This window comes from Pelophylax lessonae (genome assembly GCF_965119305.1).
Source record: "Pelophylax lessonae genome assembly, chromosome: 5".
Lineage (NCBI taxonomy): Eukaryota > Metazoa > Chordata > Amphibia > Anura > Ranidae > Pelophylax > Pelophylax lessonae.
In genome coordinates this window covers 278,091,464-278,112,139 of record NC_138772.1, presented here as the reverse complement: position 1 = coordinate 278,112,139, position 20,676 = coordinate 278,091,464, and the positions used below count along the sequence as shown (strand labels likewise).

General features: G+C 43.0%; 1 protein-coding gene across 1 annotated transcript in view; it reads left to right on the top strand.

The window, feature by feature from the left end:
- The first annotated feature begins 651 nt into the window (after positions 1–651).
- The window catches only part of SLC39A6 (solute carrier family 39 member 6), an 87,987-nt gene continuing 67,962 nt past the window's right edge, over positions 652–20,676 (top strand). Inside the window, exons 1-3 of the mRNA XM_082259227.1 lie at positions 652–1,227; positions 12,435–12,630; positions 15,165–15,334. Of these exons, the coding sequence (XP_082115353.1) occupies positions 742–1,227; positions 12,435–12,630; positions 15,165–15,334 (852 nt within the window). The 5' untranslated portion in view covers positions 652–741. The remainder of the gene's footprint in view (positions 1,228–12,434; positions 12,631–15,164; positions 15,335–20,676) is intronic.

The following is a 20,676-nucleotide window of genomic DNA, read 5'->3' as shown; positions in this document are numbered from 1 at the left end:
TTATTTTACTATATAAATCATTAAAAATGAAATATTTTTGTGTTTTCCATAACTCTTGCTCTGTCTCTCAGTATCTTTTATGTGTTTAAATGAGTTTCTATTGTTTTAAAAGTGTGTTTAAAGACCTTAAAATGCTTTTACACGTACAGTGACAGTAAAATAAACATGCCTACAATGCATTTTAATAGGGTTTTTCTATTTCGCGGAATTTCATTTTTTGTGGCTGGGTCCGGGACGTAACCCCCACAATGGAGGGGGGTTTACTGTATATCTGTGGCTGGGGATCGTGTTGACTGAGTATAAAAGCGCACACAAAATCCACTGATCAGCACCGAGGTGGCAGGAAGAGCACAGGACCACAGAGGGATTAGATGTCATCATGCATCACATGGATTTAATGCAGACGTGGCTGTGGGTGACAGGCAGGAAATCCTCCGTCCAGGAATGATATGAGAAGACTCCCCTGTATTCTCAGATGATGATAAATGATCGCCTCTCTAAATAAAACATATGATGCTCCCTCTCCGGGGCTGTCAGCTGCCACCCAGCCAAAACCCTTCTGACCAATCAGCAACCAGAGCGCCGCGCCCACATGGGCGGGGCTGCACGGCAGGGCCGCGACAAGGCTCGAGTCCCCGCCCCTATCCGGTGACAAAGCGGAGCCGGCGTGATGTCACAAAGTGTGTGGGCGTGTCCGGTGCCTCCAGGAGTGCGGATGAGAACGGTTGCACGAGGGAGAGGATGCGGACGCTGCTCATTGTGTGTGTGGCCGCTGTGTTATGCCGGCCGGGCACCGGGACCGAAGCCGCCATTACCGTCACGTTACCTCCGCAGGGCGGGGGGACGGTGAGCCCGGTGTCCGCCTCTAGCCCGGTATCTCCCGGGGTGGACCCCGTGCTGGCGCTGAGGGCACAGCGTCATAACCTGCTTCTCCTGTTCCAGAGATATGGAGAAAATAACCAGAGCCTCACCGTCTCCGGCTTCCGGCAGCTGCTCCGCAGTCTAGGGGAGGAGAGGATGAAGAGCATCGCTATACACAAACATCATCATCATGATCATCACCACCATCATCATCATCATCAAGATCCACATTCCCATCATCACCACAACCACCACCATCATCATCATCATCCTCCCACTCCATGTGAGGAGAGGAGAGAGAAGAGACATGTCACCTCTGGGGAGACCCCACCACATACAAACCTCACCCTGGGAGCTGAAGTGGAGGTGATCATCCTACTCTTCCATGGACATTTAATGCTGATCTGTGTATAGTTCCATTGGTCTGTGAGTAGGAATATCTCATACCACATGGGCCGCTAACATTCAAGTAGTTTCCATTACTACAGTGATCTTCCAGATCTAGCACTGCCTGCCAACCACAGGTGATCAATCACCATTCACACAATTCATGGCCTGTCCCCCTTTTTTTTTTTTTTTTCAATGAAGGCATTCTCTAATTGGACAAGGTGGAGACTGTGACATCATCAGCCCCTCCTCTCCGCCTTGTCAAATCAGAGAACACCCTGTGTTCATTGAAAAAATAAAATAAAAAATACAAGGCCACCCATGAGGCTCCGTATACATTAGCGCGTCTCCAAAGTGGCACGATTTCCAGTGCCCCTGAAGATTTTACCCCCTTTCTGACCAGGGGGTATTTTGCGATTCGTCACTGCATGACTTTAACGGACAATTGTGCGGTCGTGCGAATCTGTACCTAAATGAATTTGACGTCCATTTTTTCCTACAAATAGAGCTTTCTTTTGGGGGTATTTGATCACCTGTGCGATTTTTTTTTTTTTTTTTTTTTTTTTTTTTTTTTTTTTCCTTGTGGGACTGCGACATTGCGGCGGACAGATCGGAACCTTGACTGACATGTTTGACACTTTTGGGGGTACCAGTGACATTACTACAGTAATCAGTGCTATACATATGCACTGTTACTGTAAAAATGACACTGGCAGGGAAGGGGTTAACTTTTATCAGAGATGCAGTGACTATGTGTGTCCCTAGGTTGGCGTGCTTCTTACTGTGCAGGGATGTGGCTGTGTGTGTAACAGCACAGGTCAACGGTCCTACATAGCAGGACCGTTCGATCACTGCTTTTACACAGGGTAGAATGACAGGCGGCTTTGTTTACATTAGCCGCCTGCCTTTCTCCCTTCACAGCGGACGATCGCGAGTGACCGGCGGACATCAGGTCCGCCGGTCACACGCACGGAGGTGTTCGTGAACGAGCCGGGGTGCGCTCGCCTGCTATTGGCTCCCAGGCTAGTGACGTACCGGTACGTCACTTTGCCTGGCCGAAGCTGACCGCCACAGTATATGTACTTATAATATATACATTTTTTTTTTTTTCAATTTTTTTTTTTTTTTTTTTTTGTGAAATTGCTTAACTCAAACTATTTTCATTCAGATCTGCCATATGAATGAAATTCCAATATGGGGGGGGGGGGGGGGCTACTAAAACTGGAGAGTGCAAAATCTGGAGCAGCTTTACATAGAAACCAATAAGCTTCTAAATCGCACAAGTGTGAATGGCGGCAGTGCTCGGTGAGAGCCCACCTCTGCACAGGAGCAGGAAGATGCCGGTGATCACTGTAGTAACTGTCAACTTCCCCAGCAGCCCTTCTGCTATGGAATAGCATACTTGTATTGTGCCTTGCTGGACCGCTGTAACTATATAAATTACAGATCATAATTAGGGAAGCACAGATCCGACTTTTTTGGACCCGATACCGATATCTGGCGTTGTGAAATCGCCGATACCGGAACCGATCCGGAGCTACACACAAAGCAAGCAGCTGCAGTACAGAGAAAAGCCGCTGCTTCGTGTGTACGGCTCCTCCATTCACAGGCGGAGTGCATCTGATATCACTCCACCTGTGAGCCGGACCTATACAGGAAGTAGCGGCTCCCATCCCATACTACTACTGCACCAAGTAAGGGATGGCAAAGCCGTTGCCAAGCAAAAAACGGATCGGTCAATGTTACTGATCCCCCCCCCCGATCCATCTAAAATTGCCATATCGGGGCTGATATCCGACTATCGGATCGTTGCATCCCTAATCATAACAAGTTCAGATTTAATTAGAAGTCACAAAATTAGTACTGTGGAAAAAAATTCTCTCTTTTTTTGCCATATGTGTCCTATTGGGGAGATTTCCCCTTCACTTCCTGTGACATAGCCAAAACAGGAAGCCGGAGGCAATCCCGCCAAGTGAGGGAATCCCTGGTTGTCATCAGAACTAGTATCCCCTTTAGAAGATTTCCCCTCTATTCCTGTTCTGGTGACAACAACATTTGGGAATTCCTTTCACTGCATTCAAACACTTACTTTATTCTGCCACCCATGTGACTGAGCTTGTACAGTTACATTTTCAGGACAAGCTTTCAGCTTTTTTTTGTACGCTTTCTTCTAAGGTCCAAGCAGTACTGTTTAGATATTAAAAGAATGGGCTACACCCTAAAAGCTTTTCCTGGAAATCCTGAAAATCGCTCATTAGAACTTTCTTTCCAGCAGATCTGGATGAGTTTTTTTTTTTTAATGAAATTAGTTAACTTAAACTTATTTCATTTGTAAGCCTCTAAAAATTCATCCAGACCTGCTGTTTGAATTAAATCCCATATTACAATATGGGGTTGATTTTTCTAAAACTGGAGAGTACAAAATGTGCAGCTCTGCATAGAAACCAATCAACTTCCAGGTTTTTTGCCAAAGCTTAAAGGGAAACTCCAGTCAAAAACAACATTTTTCCTATTAATAGTATGTTAAATATCTTTATCTTTGATATTATTCATTTCTGCCTTGCTGCTTGTGTAGCTTAGAAAGTCTTATCTCTAAGCTGGACAAATAGCTTCTTCCTGTTCTTCACTAACATCTCTATTTCCTGTTATGTGAATTTGCTAAGCTGTATTTCATTTCCTGAAAAGGTTGTCAGTCTTTCTTAGACAGGCATGCCTGGACCTGCCCAGCCTCGCCCCATCCCTCCTATCCTTCACCATGATCTCCTCCTGTCTTCATTGCCTTGTTTAGGCCAGCAGCTTCTCCAGCGAGAGAGGTTGGGGGGTGAAAGTTTAGAAGGATACAGGTCGTTTTCTCTTGCTTATTACATGTGAGTAATACATTTTAGGCTCAGTTTCCAGTAGTGTGACCAGTCATGCAACTTTGGACACATTAAGTTGCATGACAAGTCACAGCCCATTGATTTCAGTGGCACCCATTCCCATCTATGTCATTTTGAAAATCAGCAACTTTGAAAAGGTGCCTGCACTACCTTGATGGCGACTTCGATCCAGAGAGTGTAAAGTTGGATCAAAGTCCCACTCTAAATCGCACAACTTAGGGTCGCACTAGTGGAAACATAGCCACTTTACACTATCTGGATCTAAGTCGCATCAAAAGTTGCATCAAAGTAGTGCAGGTAACTTTTCAAAGTCGCATAGATGGGATTGGGTGTCATTAATTAGTTGCACCAGTGGAAACGGAGCATAAGGCCCTTTTCACACTTGTGCGGCCTAAAAGTCATGCAATTTTGACTGGACTTGATGTAATGCCTATGTCTTTGGACCGCAAAACGCATCAAAGTTGGACCAAAGTAGTGCAGGGACTACTTTGAAGTCGTTGCAACTTGAAGTCACACAGATCTGAACGGTACTCTTCGGAAATCATGGAATGTGGCTTTGCAGTCCCAAATCAAAGGACAAGTTGCACAAGTGTTAAAGGGACCTTAGTCTACGTTTCCTCTATTGCGACTTGGAGTGCGACTTTGATGCAAATTTGATCAAACTTTATACTCTCTGGATCAAAGTCGCATCAAAGTAGTGCAGGCACCTTTTTCAAAGTCACATAGATGGGAATGGGTGCCATTGAATTCAGTGGGCTGTTAAATTTTCATGCAACTTTGTGTGTCCGAAGTCGGATGACAAGCCACACTAGTGGAAACAGAGCTTTAGTCTACATTTCCACTATTGGGATTTAAAGTGTGACTTTGATCCAAAGAGTGTAAAGTTGCATCAAAGTAGTGCAGGTACCTTTTTTCAAGGTCGCTGATTTTCAAAATCGCATAGATGGGAACAGGGCCATTGATTAGTCACACTAGTGAAAATGTAGACTTCCTGTACTATGATCATTGTAGATGGTGAGCTGAGACCCCAGAGCACTTCCAGCTACACTGACATCCCCCACACCCTTGTCGAGCTTCCTTCTCCTATGGTAGTCTTCATTCAAAGGCCAGCACAGCTATACTGTATATGTGCCCCTCCCCCAACCTGTTTGGATTATTTCTTAATTTTCTCATGAATTAGGCTGTACAATGTATTGATCGACCAATATCGTTTTTTTTACCGCCGCTATCGATATTTTGGTCTTCGGATATCGGTATTGGCTGATATTTTCGGACTTTAAAAAAAAAAAATTGACATCACTTCCGGGTATTCAGCGGCGCCAAATTCAAAGAAATGGAGACCCGGTCAGACGGCGCAGTGCAGATGGAGACCCGGTCAGACGGCGGCGGTGAAGGTAGGATGCCCAGGTCTTCTGTCCCACCGGTACGGGCGAGCCGCGGGGGGGGGGGCGTCCCCTCCCGCTCCTTGGAATGGCAGCCGAGTGGCTTCTCAGCTTCATCGGTTGTCATTACAAGACAGCTGACCGTTGGCTATGGACACCGGTACCGGGGTGATGCCTCTAGCTGCAGGCATCACTCCGGTACAAGCACTTTCCCAAAATATCGGCAATATCGGTAACCTCAGGGGCCAATTCCGATATATCGGGGAAAGTGCATATCGGCCCTCGATTATATCGGCTTTGCCGATAATCGGACGATCACTAGTACAATGCATCCTTACTGATGAGAACACTGGGCGGGAACCTTTGATCAGCTCCTCCCTTTCTGTATACACCCACTGGCTACACAGGAACAGTGCCCCTCCCTGGAAGTGATGTCACTAGCTTTCATTAACCACACCCACTTGCTTCTTCTGGACTCGGCAGGAAGAGGAACTGAAGTCATGTGACAGCACTGAATACTGCAGAATTCCGGTAGAAAAACTGATTTTTTCATTTTGACACATAAGGCTGAACTCCGCTCACATTAATGATTGCAGGGGAGAAGGTAAGGTATTTGGCTGGACTTCCGCTTTAATTGAACAAGCTGAAGTTAGAAGCCGATTGAATACCTTGCAAGGCTGCACCAGATTTTACACTCTCCAGTTTTAGTAAATCAACCCCAGTGTGTATTTTCTTGACTGAAAACCACATTCACAGTTAGGCTCCATGTACACGGGACGCTGGAAATGGCCGTTTAGGAGCAGTTGGGCATTTTTTTCAGAAGCCCCTGAACCCATCTACATTTTATCTTATCTGTCCATGTAAACCAGGTCGTTTACAGTCATTTGCAGGCAGTTGCGTTCAGGGACTTTTTTTAGAACGCAATTATTTGCGTTCGAACGTGTGTTTCCCGGCGTTTCAAACGCGTCTGAACGCGATGACCCGCGTTTAGCGTTCGCGTTTTTCCATTTTAAATGGGAATAATTTTTTTGACCTAGGAACGGTTCTAAACGCAAACGCCGCTAAACGCGGGTACAAACACGACCGAACGGACGTTTCAAACGTCCTAAAAATTCGAGCATTCAAAGGGACTTTTAACAACGTCCCGTGTACATGGAGCCTTAGTTTTGTCAACAAAATTTGAGAAAAAATTCCTTCAAATTTTCTAGACTAGTCGAAAATGAATGTCAGTTTGATCCCAGACTATTAGAAAATGGAATGAACCCTCTAAAAATGTTCAAACAAAGTTCTAGGGGGTGTATGGCCAGCTTTATAGCCTGCTTACACACAGGAGCGCACCATATATGCGTTAGTGTATTGTGCTGGCGTTCATTTTGAAATGAATGCACCACAGCACATCACAATGGATATGCAGTGTTCACGCATTAGGATGTGTTGCAGCTCTTTTATTTTGGGGAACACTGCTTTGCAATGTGCTATGAATGGGTTCCTAAAATGTATGTGTAACCCAACGCTTTTTTTTTTTTTTTTGGATAGCATAGGGGTGGTTCAAAACTTCTGTTAATTTTTTACCAGTCTAATCACCAGAAGAGCTTTCTTCATTGAAGGGTTTAGGCCTCCCTTCACTAAATACATGAGAAGGGTCACAGCGATTAGTTGAGTCAGCAGCCCAGTTGAAATAACGGAGGGCTGACAGCTCCTGCAGCTTATCGCAGCCGCTCGCATGTGATTGCTCGTGTAGCCTGTGTCCAGGGCTGATCATCACAGGTAATGACCTCATGAGCATCTGCCATTATCTGTGGGAGCGATCATCCTCCCATTTCTTTCGATGGGGAAGATGCCCAGCTGATCGCCAGAAACCTCCTCCTGGGTCTCGCATGTAGTTTTTACAGGTGTGAACAGGACCTTAGGCTGGCCATACATTATATAATTCTCTTGTACAATTTTCCTTTAGATTAACCAAAACCATATAATATGAGGTCACACCTAAACACTTTCAATTTGTATGCAATCAGACAGGCTCTTGCACTACATAGTTAAATCTAAAGGAAATTGAATAAGAAAGCCTTAAGCCTAGTACACACGCAACGATTATCGGCCGACCGATCGGCCGACTTTTGTCCAGAGTGGTGTTTTGTTGGTTGGAACGTGCCTAGACTGCACACAAATTTTCTCTCCCGACAAAATTCGACTTCAGAAGTGATGTCATGTGTTGGTTTGCTTTCTTTGTGTTCTTTCTTCTCTGAGCATGCCCAGTCTTGCTCATAAGATTTTTCCCTGTCTAAATCTGTACTGACTGCACGAAAATCGGCCGTGTTTTGACGGCGGACAAAAATTTTATAGCCTGCACACCAGATTTTTTTCGGCCGAAAAGTCGGAGTCGGTTGTCGGAAGCATCATACTAACAAACCGAAAATCGGCAGATCGGTCGTCGGACGAAAATTCCCTGCCGATTTTCGACGCGTGTGTACGAGGCTTTACCCTCACCTTTTTGTTCTGGTGAAAACTGTAACCTTTTAGATTTTCCATCACTTGCCGTCTCAGTGATAATTGTAACCAGGACAACTGGGGTGTGAATTTAATAGGTGGGACAGAGGTTCCCAACCATCCCCAATCTATCTAAAAACATAAAAAAAAAAAAAAAAAAAATGGCTATACATGCGCTTTTTTTTTTGTGATTTTTTTTTTTTTTTGTAGTCATAATTTGCAGGTATGCAGTGGTTAATCTATTATACAGTAGTGTGTGGATCCATTTTTTTTATGGTCCGTCATTAAAGAAAACAATTTGTGTATTTAATCAGTGAAAGAAAATATTGTAAAGTGTTTGCCATCACTAAACTAGCATAAAGTCTAAGGACCCTTTCTAAACTATACAATAAAGTGGTTCTAAAGTAATTTTTTTTTTTTTTTACCTTTAATAAATTCTATGCATTATTGTAAAAAAAAAAAAACTTCCAGCCCCCCCATATACAGTGCCTTGAAAAAGTATTCATACACCGTGACATTTTCCACACTTTGTCATGTTACAACTAAAACTTAAATGTATTTTCTTGGGATTTTATGTGATAGACCAACGCAAAGTGGCACATAATTCTGAAATGGAAGGAAAATGATAAATGGTTTTCAATTTTATCTACAAATTTGTGAAAAGTGTGGCGTGAATTTGTATTCAGCCTCCCCGAGTCAAGGATCTACTTTGTAGAAGCCCTTTTTGCTGCAATTACAGCTGCAAGTCTTTTTGGGTATGTCCCTACCAATTTTGCACATCTAGAGAGAAACTTCTGTCCATACTTTGCAAAATAGCTCAAGCGCTGTCAGATTGGATGGAGAGCGTCTGTGAACAGCAATTTGTTTTTTTTTTTTTCCAAGTCTTGTCACAGATTCTCAATTGGATTTGGGTCTGGATTTTGACTGGGCCATTCTAACATGAGAATATGTTTTGATCTAAACCATTCCATTGTAGCTCTGGCTGTATGTTTAGGGTCGTTGTCCTGCTGGAAGGCGAACCTCTGCCCTACTCAAGTCTTTTGCAGACTCCTAACAGGCTTTCTTTCTAAGATTGCCCTGTATTTGGCTCCATCCATCTTCCCATCAACTCTGACCAGCTTCCCTGTCCCTGCTAAAGAAAAGCATCTCCACAACATGATGATGCCACCACCATGTTTCACGGTGGGGATGGTGTGTTCAGGGTCATGTACAGTGTTAGTTTTCTGCCACACATAGCATTTTGCTTTTAGGCCAAGAAGTTCAATTTTGGTCTCATCTGACCAGAGCACCTTCTTATACATGTTTGCTGTGTCCCCCACATGGCTTCTCACAAACTTCAGATGAAACTTCTGGCTTATGGCTTTCTTTCAACAATGTTTTTCTTCTTGCCACTCTTCCATAAAGGCCAGATTTGTGGAGTGCACGACTAATAGTTGTCCTGTGGACAGATTCTCTCACCTGAGCTGTGGATCTCTGCAGCTCCTCCAGAGTTACCATGGGCCTCTTGGCTGCTACTCTGATTAATGCTCTTTTTGCCCGGCCAGTCAGTTTAGGTGGACGACCATGTCTTGGTAGGTTTGCAGCTGTGCCATACTCTTTCCATTTTCAGATGATGGATTGAACAGTGCTCCCTGAGATGTTCAAAGCTTGGGATCTTTTTTTTTTTTTTTTTTTTTTTTTTTTTTTTTTTTTATAACCTATCCCTGCTTTAAACTTCTCCACAACTTTATCCCTGACCTGTCTGGTGTGTTTCTTGGCCTTCATAAAGCTGTTTGTTTAATAAGGTTCTCCTAACCTATTTCCTGAGGGCTTCACAGAACAGGTGTATCTATACTGAGATTAAATTACACACAGGTGGACTTTATTTACTAATTAGGTGACTTCTGAAGGCAATTGGTTCCACTAAATTTTAGTTAGGGGTATCAGTAAGAGCCCATTCACACTAGCACGACTTGTCAGGCGACTTGTCAGCCTGACAAGTCCTGCACCGTCGCGGTCCATTGAGTAGTACAGGACCCGTTCTAATAGGAGCGACACAAGTCGCTCCGACTTAGAAAAAGGGTCCTGTACTACTTTGGGGCGACCTCGGAGCGACTTGCATAGACTTCCATTATGTGAAGTCCCTGCAAGTCGCGCCGAAGTCGCGGTGCACGCGACTTCACAGGTCGCCCCCCGAAGTCAGATCGCCTCAGTGTGAACCGGCTCTAAAGGAGACTGAATACAAATGCATGCCACACTTTTCAGATATTTGTTTGTAAAAATTTTGAAACTTATTTATCATTTTCTTTCCACTTCACAATTTTATGTGCAACTTTGTGTTGGTCTATCTCACAAAATCCCAATAATATACATTTACGTTTTTGGTTATAACATGACAAAATGCGTAAAATTTCAAGGGGTATGAATACTTTTTCAAAGCACTGTATTCTTAATCGAGCACTGAGCCCATCTACAGTTCTTCTCCCCTCTGGCTCATAGGCTTGGCAGAGAGCAGCAGGAGCCATTTCCTGTGAGGAGGGAGTGGGGGACAGGGCAGAGTCACGCTTTGTGTGTCTATGGGCCCACACAGCCTGCCTCAGGAGTGTGCCTTACGTATGCCTCTATAAGAAACTGCTTTATATTGTGGCACGAGGGAGAAGAGGGGGAGCAGAGAATGCTGGCAGTAGACCCCTGAAGAGGAGAATCGGGGACGCTCTGTGCAATATCCTTGCACAGAGAAGGTAAGTATAACATCTTTATTTTAGTAAAAAAAAAAAAAAAGTGAGCCTTTACAACTGCATTAAAGAGGAACTTCACTGCCCCACAAGCTAGTTTGTTTTTAACCCCCCATATCGGTTATGATGAATTTTCGTCAATTCATATACACTCCTGCCTAGTGGATCCAACATTGCCTGCCTGTGATCTGCTATGACAGCCCAGGGACCTGCATCACCATCTTGGTCATTCCCGATGATCGTGAGCTGGCTGCCTCTTCTGTATTTAGGCAGCAGGCCCATGATAACATGCCAGCTTCCCCCACGGCCACTGTGTGTCTCACTCCTGCAGCCTCCTTTGATATGTGATGGGAATATGCAAGAAGTAGGGACAATCTCAGGCGGGTTCAGACATGAGTCCAAACCTGCCTGAACTATCCTGCCAGGAAGTTGTCAAGAGGCCAGCCAATCATAGGCAGCAGAGGCAGGCCCCGCCCTGCAGCCACACGTATACAAGCAGCATGTATATATGTAACCGTGGGGCGGTTCACACTGGGGCGACACGACTCCTTACTATTTCGGGGGGCGACTTGTGCATTACCATGCACCACGACTTCGAAGCGACTTGCAGGGACTTCACATAATTGAAGTCTATGCAAGTCGCTCCGAGGTCGCTCCGAAATAGTACAGGACCCTTTTTCTAAGTCGGAGCGACCTGTGTCGCTCCTATTAGAACGGGTCCTGTAGCGGTCAATGGACCGCGAGGGAGCGCGACTTGTTAGGCTGACAAGTCGCGGTAATGTGGACCGAGTCTTAAAGTGATTGTAAAGTCTTCTTTTTTTTTTTTTTGTCTTTTCATCTTTTATATAACAAGCATGTTGTACTTACCTGCACAGGGCAGCCCAGAGCCTCCTCTTCTTGGGTCCCTCTTCGCTGCTTCTAGCCCCTCTTTTCTGCCAAGTGCCCCCTTAGCAAGCAGCTTGCTATGGGGCCACCAGAACCGAGCTGCAACTCCGTGTGTCCCTTCAGAGACGGAGCTGCCGTTCGGCCCTGCCCCCTCTCTCTCCTGATTGGCGGCTGTCAAAGTCAGACAATCAGGAGGGAGAGTCTCGGACTGCCGAGGGACTCGTTGACATTGCTGGACTGGGATGGGGCTCAGGTAAGTATTAGGGGGTGCATTAAGATAAAAAAACCTTCTGCCTTTACAACTCCTTTAACGATTATACCTTATATAGTGTAGGGTCATCCTAAGGATTTATTTTCTGTTGAGATTTTGCTACAAAGACACCACATATGTGAAATGAATCTCCTTGCTTGCTGGAATACCTTGGAATTGTACTGAAATCTCCTTCTGGGACACCCAGTGCATGCCTGCAGTTGTATTGGGCATGGATGCTCCTCCAAATAGGAGCATTGTATGTGCTTTCAAAATGAATTCTGATGGTTCCCACTACATAAACCCCTCACATAATTTCAGAGGCTTTCTGCTTGTTCAGCTACATTCCCTAGTCACCATGGGGACTTATCTTCTTGAATTAGTCTGCCTTTGATGTGTGTTCTGTGAACTTTTTTTTTTTTTTTTCGTATTCACTTTTTGCTGCCTTTTTAATACGGAGAGTATATATGTATGCATAAAGATAATTTTCTTCACCTTCTATAGGATTTAGAAATGTTATTCCAGCCCCCAAATGATCTATTTAAATGTACTTTGAGTTGAAGGTAATATTTATCTTCTGTTCTTGTAGTGTTTAAATGCCTCACGTCTGCTGACTTTGCATGGAATGGACATGCAGATGCTTCTTGGTGCAGATGAGTTTGGATACATCTGCCCAGCTATTATTAATCAAATCGACAGAAAGTCCTGCTTAATTAATGCACCCGAGGAAGCTCCTGAAGAAGCTATGGCTGAAAGCAACCACGGTGTATATTCTGTAAAAGTGGGTGAGTAGCTGGAGTATCGCAAGGATACATAGCATTAAAGATTTCTTGTTTCAGGAAGAAAATGGTAAATAAAGAGCCATTGTGAACAGTATGCGAAGAACTCCAGGAATGTATACACTTTTACAAATGTGCTGGCTTATAAGAGGTGGTGTCCAAAGAGGCATATGCCACCTCCTGAGCACTGGGGGTACAGATATTTGCAACACCCCCAGTGCTCTGACAGCAGATGCAGTTCTGCTCCACAGCAGGCGCTCTGCCTGCCTCTCCCCTCTTCTATCCATTTACAGCATACTTTGTATGTTCAGTATGGGTTTACATAATACTGGTAATAATGGTCCGTGACTGGATGGGAAGAGAGGAGGGGCAGACAGAGCGGCTGCAGGATTGGAGACCTGAAGGTCCAGTGTTTAAGCATAGTGATAGCTATACTACTGGCACTATAAAAGTGTAAATTGTACATAAGAGGTCCATGGGGCATCGTACGCCTCACTGGACTAAACTCCTTTATAAGCCAGCTTATGCATAAGTATTCATGGAGAACATTTCCATCTGCAACATCTTTTTCTCTAATTAAAAAAAGCACTGGTTTACAAACTCACTTCAAGTATAACTTAACCTCCCTGGCGGTATTCCCGAGTGTGGCTCGGGGTAAATTTTCAGTACCAAAAGCTGTAACCCCGAGCCACACTCGGGATTACCCCACAACGTTACTCACCTTCCCTGTGCTCCCTTGCTGTCCTCACCTCCATCCTCCCCGCTGTCCTCACTGTCTCTCCCCGCTCTGTGCACGGCCGATTGGCGGCACTTGCCTTCCGGTTCCCTCCCTGTGAGCATTGAGGGGGTGGAACCGGCGGCAAATTCAAAAGTGTAAATACACTAAAAATCATGATACAAAGTTGTGATCCTAATGGATTACACTGTATCATGCCATTTCAGCACAGGATTGCACCTGGATACTTTTCCAGTGCCCTGCCTGTGCTTTTCCAGTGCTTTGTGCCTGGAAAATTTTGAACGACCATGGTGTCCAAAAAGCATTTTTTTTTTGCGCAAAAGCGCTTTTAGACGAACTGGAAAACAGTGACCGTGAAACTGAGTTACTTTAAGAACTGAGCGATAGCGATTCATGGGAAAATTCGCCATCAGGTATGGAAAGTGACGACAGCAGCAATTCTGATGTCTCTTTCTGGCACATAGCTTGTGGAATTTGGGAAGTATATCAAATGATTCTTCAGAATTTCCAACGGAGCTATGTGCCAGAAAGAGACATCAGAATCGTCACTTTCCGTACCTGATGACAAATTTTTTCCAATAACAAATCCAAAATTGGTAACAACTCCAAAATTTTGTATTTGCGTTCTTTTTTTTTTTTTTTTTTTTTTTTTTTTTTCTGGTGACTGGTTATCGGAAAAGTTCGCTTAAATCACCCTAGCAGGAACACAGACAGCAATAAAAATTTGACAGTTGATGTAATCCCTTGCCACCTGATCGAAGGAAAAAAAAAAAACGCCTGAAAGTACTGTCTGCCCCATGCAGCATTGGAACACGGATATGTTGATCACCGCACTCATATTTCATTTTATTGCATTAACCTCCCTCTAGCTCTCTAACTGAGTCTGTACAGACCTACAGCTGGAGGAAGAGTCTACAGGAGCCTGGCATTGCAATACTATGCAGGCTCATTTGCAAAAAATGTGTGTGTGAGATTATATATATATATATATATATATATATATATATATATATATATATATATATATATATATATATATATATATAATGTGTGTGTGTATATGGTGTATATGTATACATTTTTTATTTTATTTTTTCGGTTTTTGAATTTCTGTCCTTACCTGCTTATCCTGCTCAATTCTGTGTTTTGAGACAAAGGAATTACCTGGTTCTTTCCAGTGTAAATGAGTATGTGACTTGCCTAAAGTGACAGCGCTGGGCCAATCAGCCTTGTCACATGGGGGAATCTATAGTCTGAAGCATTAAGACACCAGCAACTCATAGCTTAAACTTTCCTTTAGATCCTGGTGACTGAACGCAGTGGTATAGAGGTATAAAGATGCATTTAGGCTGCGTAGGGTGTCTACATTAAAGGTCTGGAAGCACAGTGGCATAGTAGTTATCACTTCTGCCTTTAAGCACTGAGGTCCTGTTTTGAATCCCCTCTATCTGCATGGAGTTTGCATGTTTTCCTGTGCGTGTTTCCTTCCCAGCTTAATTGCCTCCTGTCCCAATTGACCTGTGTGTATGCATGTGAGATGTGAATGTACAGTATGTAAAGCACTGCATACATTGTTGGCACTGTATAAAGACTTGTAATATATTGTATGAAATAAACCCGAAAAAAAAAAAAAAAAAAAAAAAAAAAAGTGAAACAGTTGCTTTTGCCTTGCATTGGCAAAGCACATGTTCACCTTTAAGCTGTGGTAATTTTAATACTTGAATGTGTGATTTAAAATGTGTTTGTATTTTTGAGGCTGTAATCTATTTCTTCTATTTTTTTTTTTTTTTTTTTTTTCCTACAGCATGGGTTGGTGGCTTTATATCAATTACTGTTATAAGTGTGCTGTCATTGTTGGGTATTATCCTGGTTCCTCTGATGAATAAAGTGTTCTTCAAATTTCTGCTAAGTTTCCTGGTGGCGCTGGCAGTGGGCACTTTAAGCGGGGATGCATTTTTACATCTACTTCCACATGTAAGTAATTAAACCTTTTTTAGTAAATCTTGTTTTGTGGCTGAATGGCTGTGTGATTACTGCAAGTAGTATCTTTGGGGCTTGTTCACACTACCACTACAATAAAGCTATCAGTTTTCCTGTGTGGGTTAGGACTATTGTTTTGGCTTTGGAAGATGGTGCCTTGCATTGTTTTTTCCTTTTTCCTTCTTCCCTTTTTTTTTTTTGTGTGTGACCACAATAGTTTATTTTAACACTAGTATGTTGTGCAATTGATAATACATTTTTCAGTAGCTGCCCAAGATAAAGCAACAGACCTCACTATTACTTTCTAGGTCCCTGGTCAGAATTGGACTTGTGCGACAAGGCCATTTGAAGGCAACATTTAGGTTTCTTTAGCAATCGTGACGATTGGGGGGAAAAAAAGCAGTATTTCTTGAGTACAAGGCCTCATGCACACTGGACATTTTTTCAGCTGCTGTTTTTGGCTTCAGGTGTTGTTTTCTGCAGCCAGTAAACTCCCCAGCATGTTATCCAATGTGTCCATGCACACACAGGCTGTTATCAGCAGTTTTTGGCAGGGGTGTTTTATGGCTGGGAAAAACACCCAGAACTAGTGGGTTTTAGGAGGAGTTTTTTTAGCTGTAAAAATGCTCTAACTCTGATAAAAGCTGAACTATTCCCTGTTTATCAGCGTTTTTGAGCCATAAGCTTTTGTTGGAGTACAGTTTTTTGCTAAAAAAAAAAAAGCTACAGCTAGAATGCTAAACACTTAAATATGATGCAAAACTCATTCTACTACTACAACTTTCTACAGCTAATGCTACTGGCATTTTTTTTTAACATCCAGTGTGCATGAGGCCTAATTGGTACAGATGCAGCTATTTTTAACCATGAATAACAACTTTACTACCAGGACATACGTTTGTGGCGGCGTGGGGTTTGGCACATACTGCAGCATTGGGTGTAAATCTGGAAAGCTGACTTTCAGCTGCTAGCTGGAAGCGATCATGCCATGTTTACCAAGCTTCGTGCGCCCATCAGTTGATCCGGGAACATGAAGGGTGCTGCCAGGTAGAAGGCATGGAGACCTGGAAGCAACATGCAAAACATAATTTTTGGGTCCTGGTGTCCCTTTACTCTGCCAGTATCTGCACTGTATTAGTGTAATTGGAGGACAGAAAACATCAGGGGACCAAAAACATAAAAACAAAAAAAAAAATCACATGGGGGATCTTTGTCCCCCATTAAAAAAAAATAAATACAGTGCCTTGGGAAAGTATTCGGCCGCCTTGAACTTTGCAACCTTTTGCCACATTTCAGGCTTCAAACATAAAGATCTAAAACTGTAATTTTTTGTGAAGAGTCAACAACAAGTGGGACACAATCATGAAGTGGAACGAAATTTATTGGATATTTCAAACTTTGTTAACAAATAAACTGAAAAATTGGGCGTGCAAAATTATTCAGGCCCTTTACTTTCAGTGCAGCAAACTCTCTCCAGAAGTTCAGTGAGGATCTCTGAATGATCCAATGTTGACCTAAATGACTAATGATGATAAATAGAATCCACCTGTGTGTAATCAAGTCTCCGTATAAATGCCCCAGCACTGTGATAGTCTCAGAGGTCCGTTTAAAGTGCAGAGAGCATCATGAAGAACAAGGAACACACCAGGCACGTCCGAGATACTGTGGTGGAGAAGTTTAAAGCCGGATTTGGATACAAAAAGATTTTCCAAGCTTTAAACAACCCAAGGAGCACTGTGCAAGCTATAATATTGAAATGGAAGGAGTATCAGACCACTGCAAATCTACGAAGACCTGGCCGTCCCTCTAAACTTTCAGCTCATACAAGGAGAAGACTGATCAGAGATGCAGCCAAGAGGCCCATGATCACTCTGGATGAACTGCAGAGATCTACAGCTGAGGTGGGAGACTCTGTCCATAGGACAACAATCAGTCGTATACTGCACAAATCTGGCCTTTATGGAAGAGTGGCAAAAAGAAAGACCTTTCTTAAAGATATCCGACAAAAAGTGTTGTTTAAAGTTTGCCACAAGCCGCCTGGGAGACACACCTAACATGTGGAAGAAGGTGCTCTGGTCAGATGAAACCAAAATCAAACTTTTTGGCAACAATGCAAAACGTTATGTTTGGCGTAAAAGCAACACGGCTCATCACCCTGAACACACCATAGCCACTGTCAAACATGGTGGTGGCAGCATCATGGTTTGGGCCTGCTTTTCGTCAGCAGGGACAGGGAAGATGGTTAAAATGGATGGAGCCAAATACAGGACCATTCTGGACGAAAACCTGATGGGAGTCTGCAAAAGACCTGAGACTGGGACGGAGATTTGTCTTCCGAAAAGACAATGATCCAAAACATAAAGCAAAATCTACAATGGAATGGTTCACAAATAAACATCCAGGTGTTAGAATGGCCAAGTCAAAGTCCAGACCTGAATCCAATTGAGAATCTGTGGAAAGAACTGAAAACTGCTGTGCACAAACGCTCTCCATCCAACCTCACTGAGCTTGAGCTGTTTTGCAAGGAGGAATGGGCAAAAATTTTAGTCTCTCGATGTGCAAAACTGATAGAGACATACCCCAAGCGACTTACAGCTGTAATCGCAGCAAAAGGTGGCGCTACAAAGTATTAACTGAAGGGGGCTGAATAATTTTGCACGCCCAATTTTTCAGTTTTTTTATTTGTTAAATTTTGAAATATCCAATAAATTTTGTTCCACTTCATGATTGTGTCCCACTTGTTGATTCTTCACAAAAAATTACACTTTTTTATATCTTTATGTTTGAAGCCTGAAATGTGGCAAAAGGTCAAAGTTCAAGGGGGCCGAATACTTTCACAAGGCACTGTAAATGCACATTGTGTGTGTTTGTTTTTTTTTTTTTTGGCTTGTAAAGCATTGTACCAGGGATCAGCAGATTGCTGGTGCCATGCAGGTCTCCTGTAGATCTGTCAGTGCATCTATGTGTCAGTACATCACGTACAGGCAAGCATATACACTGACAGCGCTGTAGTAGTATATTGAAAACTACCAGCAGACAGCTCCAAAGGATGTCTGGGCTTGTAGTTTATTCAGACACAAAGCTGTGCGGATGAATGACGTGGCCGTCGTAACACTGCCACGCTGATTTTGAAAATGTGACAGCTAGCACAGGGAACTTCTCTTCTATTGCTGTCATGGGGGGGGGGGGGGGGGAGGAGGAGGAAATGGGTGGAACATGTAACATGTTCCCAAAGATAAACTTGTCCTTTAACTCTAATCTGATGATCTGGAGGGGCCCTACCGCACGTGCAATCGGCCATCTGTTTCTGGAGGCAGAATTCCTGGCTTCTCCTACACATGCTTTTATTTTTCTTTTGGGCACTTTATGGACATTTCTTTCTTATGTTTTAAAGTCACAAGTTTATTTACTTTTTTTCCTAATTTCGGTGGTCATTTTTAACCCCACTGGGTATTGATGACCGTTAGCATTATTCTTGTTAAAAAATGTTTTCAAACTGTAGGACCCCTGTCTAGATTCAGATCCTAGATCCAAATGTGGCCCCTTGCCTGCTTTTTACCTGACCCTTAGGGCACTATTTCATCCACTGATACCAACAAGGCATAATTTCCCCCCACTGACCCCAATGAAGGGGCAAAATTCCTCCCAATGACACCAAAGCTAGGGCATTTTTTTTTTTTTTTTTTTCCACTGACATCGGGACCTTTTCTAAACCCAAAGCCCACAGTCCGGCTCCCTAAAAAGTCTTAAGGACATTAAGCTGGCCCTTTATTTACAAAGTTTGGAGACCCCTGCTCTAGACCCTGATCTGATTTCCCAGGTTTGAGATGATGATGATGCGGGCTCCTCGTCTTGGTTTCTCCCTCCTTCTCTTTATTCTTACTCTGTCTTCTTCCTCCTTTGGGACCTAGGTTCTGGTGTTCTAACCGGGTCCCCCCTCTGACTCCCCCTTTTTTTTTCCATTTCTTCTGTTCTCTACTTTTTTGATTCATAAACTCTTACGATTTAAGGCTAGTCCCTGTCCTCTGCTTTACATGCCCATCAGGTCCGCAGGCTTGGGTGCCCTCTTAGTTACCTGAAATAGTTTGGTACTTATGTGCTCCTTTGTTTTTCAAATGCCTCTGTGTTCACTATCCTTTTAGTGTATTTAAGTTGAGGCTTACATTGTATTTACGCTGTATTCTGGTCAGGGCTCTGGTCTATGTGACTACCTTGTACTAAATAACTTATTCTGACTTTCTTTTCATTAAAAAAAAAAAAAAAATAATAATTTTCGCTTATAATAATAATAATAATAATAATAATAATAAAATGATATAACACACACACGCGCTGCACTGGTTTATTTTTTTTTTTTTTCTCTCAAATGCCTGGTATCAGGGTAAAGTGTCAGCTGCTGATTGATAACTACTTTGCTCTGAGCGCAGATTTTTACGAAGCTTAACATATTGTGTTTATGTGCCTTAATTTTAACTTTAGTATATTTTTTACTCAAATTTTTGTGTTTTGTGAACTATTGCGCTAATATATAGCGACATAAAAAATTGGAACTACCGGTTTGTTCTCTAGGATGTCTGCTTTCAAGAAATATATAAGGGTAAATATATATGAGGGTCTTTTGTAATCTTCATGCTTTTTTTTTTAACCAAGTTTGCAAAAAATGGAAAAGTGGCTCTGGCAGCAAAAGGGGTTAAAGAGCAAATCTTGGCAAGAGGTGAAAGCAATCAATGAGCTATGACATAATGTAAATACTACAGCTGCGCTAAAATCTGTTCTCTCAGCATTTTCTCATCTGGATTGTTTGTAATGCACCCAAATTTCACAGATCTGTCTGTTTTGTGCGAGTTACATTCCTCGGTAGTATATATTGTATTCTACAGAGATGTTTTTGTTTTAATTTTAAAATTGTAAATACAGTAAAACCTTGGATTGCGAGCAAAAAAAAATTCGTTCCAGAAACATGCTTGTTATCCAAAGCGCACTTTTATATCAAAGCAAATTTCCCCATAAATAATGGAAACTCCGATGATTCGTTCCACAACCATTTAATCATAAGTCTTTCGGTGTATAGTTCATATGAAGGGATTATAGCAATGTGATTGTGCAACAGTAAAATTTCCATCCAGAAATGGCTGCCTCTACAAGGGGATTGGAAGCAAAATCCAGCAGGAGCTAAAGGCAGGCCGTTGGGAGGAAGCGATGTATGACTTCGCTCCGGTCCTCCAAGGCTGTAGAGTCGAGTGGTGGCCATCTTGCCCTCACTCGACTTACTGCCTGGGACATGGACGGACCGGATCGTTTTTCCCGCTACCGACAGCACCGGTAGGTGGGGGAAA